The sequence below is a fragment of the Zea mays genome, chromosome 3 (assembly GCF_902167145.1).
Source record: "Zea mays cultivar B73 chromosome 3, Zm-B73-REFERENCE-NAM-5.0, whole genome shotgun sequence".
NCBI classification, from domain to species: Eukaryota; Viridiplantae; Streptophyta; class Magnoliopsida; order Poales; family Poaceae; genus Zea; species Zea mays.
The window spans coordinates 211,169,300-211,179,515 of record NC_050098.1 but is presented as its reverse complement, the minus strand read 5'-3'; the positions used below and the strand labels follow the sequence as shown (position 1 = coordinate 211,179,515).

At 46.6% G+C, this 10,216-nt stretch overlaps 1 protein-coding gene across 1 annotated transcript; it reads right to left on the bottom strand.

Moving 5' to 3' along the window:
* Nucleotides 1-2,520: 2,520 nt before the first annotated feature.
* On the bottom strand, nucleotides 2,521-9,923 carry LOC100273971 (Nuclear pore complex protein NUP50A). The gene is made up of 2 exons (NM_001148358.2): nucleotides 9,626-9,923; nucleotides 2,521-4,198 (listed from the first exon to the last, which is right to left on the bottom strand). Exon 2 carries the CDS (start codon nucleotides 4,178-4,180, stop codon nucleotides 2,828-2,830), a length of 1,353 nt encoding a protein of 450 aa, NP_001141830.1. The 5' UTR covers nucleotides 4,181-4,198; nucleotides 9,626-9,923; the 3' UTR covers nucleotides 2,521-2,827.
* Between the last annotated feature and the right edge of the window lie 293 nt (nucleotides 9,924-10,216).

Genomic DNA, 10,216 nt, shown 5'->3' with positions numbered 1-10,216 from the left:
CGCGAACCTGAACCCATTTTATACATGAGGTACGCAAGAAGCACGGGAGTCGAAATTTTTTAAAAACTTGGCATATCACTGCAAGTGGTCCCCTTTGGCAGGTTATTAAAAAACTCGGCCGGGGAGGGAAAGACCACCCTCCCGGTATTATATTAAGAAGAGACCGAAACAATGGTCCCGGCCGAGAAAATCCCCGAACCCTAGCCCCCCATCACTAACGGGCTGGCATCAACTGTCCACTCTGCAACGGCCCAACCGGAGGGTGGCGCACAGGACATCGTAACCCGAGAGCGGATGGGGCACAGCGAGGGGATTTTTTAACCAAACCTAAAAATTCGCTCCCGAGGGGAATCGAACCCAGGACTTGGAGGTGCTACTCGGAAGTCCTTAACCACTAGGCTAGAGGCTCTTTCGCCCCTTTGGCAGGTTATTACAAAGGCATAATCTTTTTTCGCTAATAAGATCAGGGAAGAAATTTATTTCGGGCCTTCAGCTCAAACATTGAAAAACGAACTAATACCGTCATAGGCTGCTGTTGGGGGCCTTCTTCTTCCGAAGGTCTTCAAAACACTAACTTTGATATCTATTTTCTAACTTGTTTTAAGTGTTACAGGTAGAACACCAAAGCTCATCTTCGGCTGGAACTACTAATGGACAACGAAGGCATCAGCTTTGGACTGACGATGTATAAGCGTAATTGATGGATCGGGACAAATCTATGAGAAGTATTCAAGGCTTGCTCAAGAAGACAGCAAGAGGAAAAGACAGCACTATCCGTACTTTGTGTACTAGATCAAATGTATAGGCTTAAGGGCACAATTGTAATTTCACCGAAGTTATACCTCGTGCCTATAAATAGAGGAATAGTGACATGCATTGGATAGGCCTTTTTCAGTTGGGAAGAATAGATTGCTCTATCTTTGAAGCTTTATTTCCTTCTTGTTCGTCTTGTAACTTTGCGGAGCCAAAGATATACATGTAATCCTTTGATTAACAATAAAAAGAAGAGAGTGTAATGTCTTATAAGGTCAAATTATGTGTCTTATTCTTATATTGCGCATGATTTATCCTACACTTTCTTTACATTTTCTTCACTCATTTTTCACATCTTCGTCCTTTGATCAACCTCCTCTCCTTAGGGGGGAAATTAAAGGATGAAGATGGAGCTTAATCTAATCATGTTGCCTTGTTTGTTATAACCTGAAGGAATAAAAACAAGTGGACAACAACATGTTTCCTTAACATAAACCACATCATTTGGTCTTTAGTGGAGACCATTTATCGATCAAGAATCCATAGGTGTCAGCCTTCAATATTACTAAAAAATCACGTTTTGGTCGTTTCCGGTAAAAAAAAAGCTAGTCATATACCCATTGATCGTGAGTGGGAGTCTCTTATTAGTTACCCCAGACATGTTTCCTCGACATAAATCACATTATTTTGTTTTTGGTGGATATCATTTGTCTGTCAAAAATCAATAGGTGTTATCCTTCGATATTAACAAAAACTCACGTTTTGGTCGTTTTCGGCCAAAAATGCTGGTCATTTGCTCATTGATCGTGAGTGAGAGGCTCCTATTACTTACCACACACATGTTGTCTTGACATAAACCATATTATTTGGTTTTTAGTGAATTCGATTTATCGGTCAAAATACATGTGTTAGTTTTTTTATATTAACGAAAATTCACGCTTTGGTTGTTTTCAGACAAAAAGTTGGTCATATACCCATTGATCTTGAGTGTGAGACTCATATTAGTGAACCCACATATGTTTACTTGACATAAACCACATTATTTGGATTTTAGTGGAGATTGTTTGTCTGTCAAAAATCCATAGGTGTTAGCCTTCTATATTATCGAAAACTCACGTTTTGGTTGTTTTTTTGCCAAAAAAAGGTTGTCCATATACTCATTGTTCGTGAGAGAGAGTCTCTTGTTACTTCACACGTGTTTCCTTAACATAAACTACATTTGGCAAGGGAAGGGAAGAAGGTGATGAAAACAAACAGATCGATAGTTGACACAGTGCGTTTAAGATAAAGGTGACTAACAGTACATATGGCGACGCCGTGGATTTTACGTAAACTATAGGTAAACTGTGGGAAGCGTCTACAATAACAATCTTTACCTATTTTAGGTAGGGATAAACTGCTGGAAAAAGTCTAACACGACACCCGTGCAAAGGCCGAAGAGGAGATCTGAGGGCCTCCGGATTCCATGGGTTTGACATGTGTTTTTGGCATGAGTCCTCAAATTTAGATTAGTGCGCTGAATTGGAACCGGTTGCTCTAACAAGTTCACTCCTCAAATTTGGATTTACTGCGCTTTATTGATCCCCGGTTGCTAATAATTAGTTCGTTCTGATTATGTTTTACAATCTGGTTCCAAGCTGGCCTTTCTGGCTTTCTCGATCAGCTTTTAAAACAGGCCCTTATCCAGCAAAGGCCAAGAGTGAAACTTGCACGGGGACGTGAAAAAAAAAAAGCATTCCATGTTGTGGAATATAACAACAGGAACATGTATAATTGCATACATTTATTCATGACATAATAGCGTCACGCGCAACTTAACCGATAGAACATAACGGAGCACAAGACGAGCAAATAGATAAAACGAGTCCCTTGTCCAGGATCCCAAGATTATGCGCCTGTAGTAATGGTAAGTTCCCAAAAACAGCACCAGGGAACCCGTACGCAAAATACAACTCAGGACATCATATGTCATGACGCGACATTCTTAAAAACTCCGCAACAACAGAAACTCTCTCAGTTCCTTCCTTCCTGGACACGTACAAAAGACACGAGCAAGCGTGACTCGGGTGCGGCTTCAGACTTCTGCTGCCTTCGGAGAGTTCTCGGGCGTCTTCAGCGGCAGTTCCTGTGCCTTGCTTGTCTTGTGAGACTCCACCGCATCCTTGAATTCCTCCCTGGTGGCCGTGTCCTTGAACTTCAGAGCAAATGTAGCGAGGCTGCTCGGCGACTCCCCAATGCTGTTCATACAGGCAAATGTCACGCCCTTCTTGTCCATGTCCTTGAGCGACATGTCGTTGTAGAGGCTTGCATTCAGGACCAGCCGGTAGTTGCCTTTTGTCCTCATGACGAGCCGGGCTCGCTCGCCCCCAGATACGGGGACGTTCAGCTTCAGTTCACCTTTTCCTCTTTCTTTCCAGCCCCCATCTAAGTACTCGTACAAAGCAGAATCAGCGCTGAATACAGCCTTCTCATTTTCTTCACCGGTTTCGACAGGGCCCTCTGTCATAGCAAACATCTTGGGTGCCTCTGCTGAAGTAGCAAGAGCTGTGGCAGAACCCCCATTGGTGGCAGCACCAAGATTAAAAGAAGGGAACGAAGAACCATCAGCTTTCAGCCCAAATAGGGGACCAGCACTTGAGCCATCTTTAGAGGCTGAGCCAAACGAGAATGATGTGCTTGAAAATCCAGTTCCGGTCAGACCTGTGAAAGCATTTTGACCACTTGACAGATTCTTAAACGAGAAAAGGGGTGTTGCTGATGGTGTTTGCCCTTTCTGCTCTGATTCACCTCCAGTATCATCACCTCCATCTTTCTTCTCAGTGTCATCTCCATCTTTCTTCCCAGTGTCATCCTTGCTAATTTTATCGATATTTCCAGCTTCATCTGTCCTTTCCTTTTCTTCAGCATCTCCCTCTTTTGTTTTGCCCTCAACTTCAGATGGCATGCAACTGCCTTCATTGGGTTCTCCAACTACCACTTTGTCTCCACTAGATTCGTCCTTTGTGTCTTCTGCCTTGTCACTGGTTTCAACAGGCTGAGGTGGTGCTTCAGTTGAGGCACTAGAGTCCGTATTTACCCCAGAGCCAGCAGTCTTGTCGGGCAGAGACAAAGTATCTTTCCCGCTACCATTGCTTCCCTCGTCAACTTTGACATCTGAAGGTTGGACCTCTGGGACAGGAGCACTTGTTTGAGCACTAGAATCAGTGGGGGCAAATCTGATTGCAGAGAAAGGGTTAGAAGAAGCTGATGACGTCTGCTGGCGCCGAACCTTTACAATCCTCCGTGTTGCCATAACTTCTTCAGTAGCTTTCTTAAATGTACCCATCTCTTGTTCTGTTCCTTCATCATCAGGTTCCGGATTATCCTTGTTGATTTGAGTACCTGCAACCCTTTTCCTAGAGCTTGGGGCCTGCTCCTCATCTGCCATCTTCCAAATTGATAGCACCTGAAATTCAAACAAAAGAACAAACTTAGAAACGTTAAAAGAAAGTCTCATGAGCCACCAAAAAACAGTGACAGGTAGGGTGCGCAACTTAGAAATGAAAATGCAGAGTTAAATCTAAAGATAGGGTTTGCATTAGAGTGATAGTTCAATATGCTTCCTAGTGACACAAACAGCCAAAAGTAATCCAGGAATTTACATGTTAACATGGTATCTTGGCAATCGATCAAACTATCAACAAATGAGAAAAAGAAACCTCACAAGGCATTCCTATATACAATAGAAACAAAGAAATGCTAAGAACAAACAAGCAGCACAATCGTGGTCCAAGTGCAATAGACTCCAACTTAGCCAAAAGAGCAATGTTTTCCCAATTTATCTGACGTCAATAACCACACAATTTGTAATCTAAAGAAAGAAATAATATGTTGCTTGAGAGTATCAGATGTTAAGTTCTGTGCAAAGTGCACAAGGGAAGTGTCATCTTGGAAGAACATTGTCAGTAGAAAGCTTGAATGGTATCCATATAAACTATCTCACCCACAATGGCATTCAACTAGCTCACCCAAACATTAAAAATGGCAACCATATAATGTGTTTTGGACCGAGTCATATGGAACAAGCATCTATATTAAGCCAAAATAAACACAGTTTTTTAAAAATCTTCATCAGATGTAAATAACCAAACAAAATTTTATGAATCGAGGAAAAAACATTGTGTAGCATAATGCATCAGACAATAAATTTCATCTAGTTGCGAACAGAATATCATGTTGGCACAACACTGACAAACCCTGGGCATGGACAAAAGCTCTCCCAAACAATTCAATAAGTTTCAAATATGATGAAACTATACAAATCTAGCTTATGGTGGCTAGCTGCCCATAAAATCTACTTTTTTGGAGAGAGAAAACTCCCATGTAAAAAGCAAAGTATTTCGTGTGTGGCTTTACTTTTCCGGCTTCTTCCAATCTAGAAGAGAGGGCGAGCTACAATGCCCCTGCTGATTAGTGGAACAGGCCAGTCAGCAACAGGGAGGCCAAGGGTGTGCTCGGATGTGGAGCGACACATGCAGTGGTCAAGGGGAACAGCTCCAATACGCAGGCAGTGCGTCGATCCAGCAGTGCTCGTCGGTGGGATGACGTTCATTGGGTGATCAGTGAGGAAGCAACCAGCAAGGAGGCTGTTAGGATTCCAGGTCCTGCCAGGGAAATCTCGCAAGATATACAAGTGCTGGGTTGGAGGATGAGAGCTGGCAGATTGCAGCCGGCACTAGGGCGCCGTGATTGGATCGGAAACAGGAACACGAGCACAGGAAAAACAGGAAGGTGGGCTAAGCTACTAGCTCCCAGATGGAAGCCAGCAGCGATAGATTGCTTCTGCTTCATGCATATGGTAGCCCCTTTAGGCCTAGTTTGGGTACTCTAGTATTGACCCCAATCCACATGTATTGAAGTGGATTGGGGTGTAACTTAAACTAATTTACACTCTAATCCACCTCAACACATGTGGATTGAGGTCAATACTAGAGTACCCAAATAAAGCCTTACAGGTATTTATATCCCCTTCTAATCCTTATCCTTATCTAAAGAGATCTAATTTGAGATCCCATCTAACCTGATCCAATACTTATCTAATTACTTCAGGCCATGGGCCTTCTCCCATAGTAACAACCAGTCATAACATCTCTCATCGCCTGCGCAAACAGCTCGTCCTCGAGCTGGAAGTCGAGGTAGAGGCGGCAAAAGTCGTCAAGCCCTCCCCAGGTTGCCTCTTCTTGGGGGAGGCCTTTCCATTGCACTAGGATATGACACACGCCTCGGCGAAGTTGTGCCCACAAGGCCTCGATTGGTGCGGGCAACAGACACCCATCCTGCACCGAGGAAGGGGCGCTGGCTCCGATAGAGGCACGTCGTGGAGGCAAGCGCCCTTCGACAGTTGTAGCCCGTAGGCGACCTTCCCGGTGCGCTCCAGCACGCGTAAGGGGCCTGCGTAGCATGGACCGAGCTTCCCCTTGGCTCGGGCATCCAAAGATTGGGTTGTCCTGTGGAGTAAGCGCAGCCACACCCTCTTGCCCACCTACCGCTCCAAGTCGTAGTGCGAGGCGTCATAGTACTTCTTGGAGAGCTGTTGGGCTTAGATGAGGCGTTGATGGGCAACCGGCAATATGTCGTCGCGGCTACGTAGGAGGGTGTCGACCGTCTCCATGCGTGTCGTCCCTGACTGGTATGGCAGCATGGGCGGGGGCGACCGCTTGTAGACCACCACGAAGGGTGTGGCACGCAGGGCAGAGTGATACGAGGTGTTGTAGCAGTGCTCCACCCATGGCAGCTAGTCCAGCCAAGCACGCGGTCGGTCACCAGTCACACAACGCAAGTACATTGCGATCACCTTGTTAACAACTTAGGTTTGCCCATCCGTCTGGTGGTGGAATGTCGTGCTCATGCACAATGTCATGACGATCATCTTGAAGAGATCGCGCCGCACATGTCTGGTGAACACGGGGTCCTTGTCGCCGACGATGGAGGAGGGAACCCGTGTAGCCCCACAATGCCCTCGAAGGAGGGCGCAACTGATGTCGCGGTGTAGGGATGGCCGAGCGTGATGAAGTGGGCGTACTTGGAGAAGTAGTCGACCATGGTGAGGATGGCAAACTCCCCCTCCAAAACACACCCACCCCTTTGGCAGCCCTTCGATGAAGTCGACCCAGATGTCAGCTCGGACTTGGGACGGTTCCTCGAGGGGTTGTAGAAGGCTGCTGACCGAAACGTCTCCGTCTTGTTCCACTGGCACGTGGCGCAGGACCTAACCCAGTCCTGGACCAATGCTTGATGGCCCGGGATGTAGAATTCCGAGCGAAGGCGGTAAAGCGTCTTATGAATGCCCTTGTGACCCACCGAGTGGGCCAAACGCAGCACCTGGTGGCGCAAGTCGTTGTGTCCCAGCACAAAATCCGAGGTGCGTACAGCGACAACCCGTTCTACAGGCGCCACGGGCTAGGCAGCATGCCCTCCTGTAGGTGGCGGGTAAGCAGTTGTGCGTCCAGGGCCTCCTTGGTGGTGGTGCGGATGTCGTCGATATGGGCGAACAAAGGGGCCAGAGAGAGCGCGGGCAGTTGCCTCATCGCCTTCCCCTGCTCGAGCGATACTCCACGTGAAGTCGTACCCAAAGAGATCACTGATCCACTGATGTTGTGGCACCGTGGAGAGGCGCTGGTCCAGCAAGTACTTGAGGCTGTAGTGATCGGTGCAGACGATGGCGAGGAGTGTCACACTGCTTGCACTAGGCCGATCAACTCCCACTCGTATGCTGCAAGTTTGAGATGTCGAGCAGCGAACGACCGACTGACAAAAGCGAGGGGCTCAACACCTTGGTGCAGTACCGCGTCGATCCCCATGCCTAACACATCGCAGTCGACCATGAACGGCTTGTCGAAGTATGACATCTACAGAACGGGGTCGGTGGTCAGTGCACCCTTTAGCGCGTAGAAGGTCGTCCCGGCCTTGTCGTCCCAGGAGAACGCATCACGCCGCAAGAGGTGGGTGAGTGGCGCTACAATCATGTCGATGTCCCGAATGAATCTCCGGTAGTAGCCCGTGAGGCCTAGGAAGCCGCAGAGGCCGCGGGCAGAGTGTGGCGCCGGTCACAAACTATCGCCACGACCTTGTCAGCATTCATGGCGACGCCGGCCGCCGAGGTCACGTGCCCTAAGTAGGTCACGGAGGTCGTCCCAAATGATCACTTGGAGCGCTTAAGGTGGAGTCGGTGTGATCGAAGGGAGTGGAGGACGATGCCGAGATGTTGTAGATGCTTGGCCTAGGTGGTGTTGTAGATAAGGATGTCCACAAAAAAAACAAGCACGAACATGCGAAGATAGGACCACAACACATCGTTGATCAAGGCTTGGAAGGTCGTTGACGCGTTGGTGAGGCCAAACAGCATCACCAAGAACTCGTAGTGGTCGACGTGGGTGCGGAACGTTGTTTTGGCAATTTCTTCGGGGTGCATCCGCACTTGGCTTGGTGGTAGCCAGAGCGTAGATTGAGCTTGGGAAGAAGCGAGCATCGTGGAGCTCGTCCACCACCGGTCTAGGGAACTTGTCCTTGGAGATCTTGGCGTTGAGGGCACGGTAGTCGATGCAGAACCACCAAGACTTGTCCGCTTTCCACACCAACAGCACTAGGGCTGAGAACGGCGAGGTGCTAGGGAAGATGATGCCCTAGGCAAGCATATCCGCGCATGGAATTGAATTGAGTTCAATACCAAATCAGCCATAGTATTGGAATGAGATGTAATCCAAATTATATTGTTTGGATGTCACTGAATTGGAGTTTAGAATTGTGTGGTATAATTCCACACAAATCAAATGGGTGAAGCTCTGTATTGGGAGAGGGAATTTCTAGTTATAGTCCTATTCCAAAGAATTAGGTCTCTGATTCCCAATCTAAATTCCATATGCAACCAACAACATAATTCAAGAAAGCTGATTCTAATTCCCAATTTCGTGCTCCAATATCTACGTCTAAACGGGGTATTAGATAATTTGATGGATTGTCAAGATAACATGTTAACGTGTAAACACCTAAATTGTTTTTTATGTATATGTGTCGCTAAGCAGTTTGAGCTATTGTTACAATTTCCTTTTAATCCATTTTCCAACATCCTGTCATATAACGTTTCAAACTTGCATGAAAATGAGAACGGTATAACAAAGGTCCTGTAACTACTCAAACATCCATTAATATGATATATTCCAGTTAACCATCTCTTACTCAAAATTGCATCAGTAGCTCTGACCTTTAAAGGTGGTTTAGACAACAAAAACGGCAGGTCTAAGCCTCTAACCCATATAAGCCATCAGTAATTGTGAAACACAAATAGGAATAGAGCATTAACACTGTGCCAGTTCATCCAAATTCACCAGTTTGCATGTTGACTCAGTTCATTAGGGGGTTGCATGTGATGTTAGTTTTTCAAAGTGTTGGGTTCTTGGAGAGTACTAAACAACAGCAAATGGCTACAACTGAACCAGTTCAACCACAAACCATTACAGCAAATGGGTAAACTGCTTAGAAACATCAACTTTACATGAGAAAACCTACAGCCGCATGTCACATAGGCTTGCAAATATAACTCCCTATTCAATTGGCAACATTCCTCAATCATCCCACCTAAGCCCCAGGCTTAATAAAATCAGTCCCCCACCCCAAAAACACCCACCCAATTAAACTTGCTCCGTAATCAGCCAACTGAACACCACGCAACCTCCGCACAATCGAACTCTGGAACACTCAAATCCGACTTATACTGGACTTTAACCCTAAAACGCCCTGAACCAAATTCTAGAACCCGAATCCACTCTAAAGCTCGATATTTCGCATGCAAATCCAGTAGCACGAAGAGAGGAACAAGATTAATTTGAATCGATACCTTTCCGGAAGACTGTGGTGAGCTCGCCGGGGGTGAAGTTGGCAGTTGCAGCAGCGACTCAATCGGGCGACAGGAGAAGGGCCGGAGGCGGAGACCGGTTAGCTGTCTACGTAGTCGGGGCCACGCGCCGTCGTGACCGCGCCTGCGTCGCCTGCGGAGGGGCCGCCTGACGAATGGGCCAAAGGCAGGGAAGAACAGGCCAGCGTTCGGAAGGACCGGAGCAGCGGGCGGCTGCGGGAGGCAGCCGAGGGAGTCGGGAGTGGCCAAACCCTAAGACCGGGGTATAAATCGAATGGCATGAATCGGGTAATGCTGTCGTCGAGGGGCAAATTCGTAACAGGGTTACAGTCTGCCGGGTTTTCTCGCGGGCGACGGCAGGCTGAGAGCTTCTACAACACTCCTAAAAATAAATCTTCCAATACATGCATATTAAGATCTCACTAAGGTAGTGTTTAATTTATAGAAAATAATTTTTAGTCCCTAAATTTTATTTTATTTTGGTCACTAAATTGATAAATACAGAAATTCAAATAGAACCCTAAACTAAGATAAAATAGAGGAACTAAAAATTAGTCCCTAAAAATCAAACAC

Coding starts and splice junctions, on each gene's coding strand:
- LOC100273971 (NM_001148358.2), bottom strand. CDS start 4,180: ATGGCAGATGAGGAGCAGGCCCCAAGCTCTAGGAAAAGGGTTGCAGGT.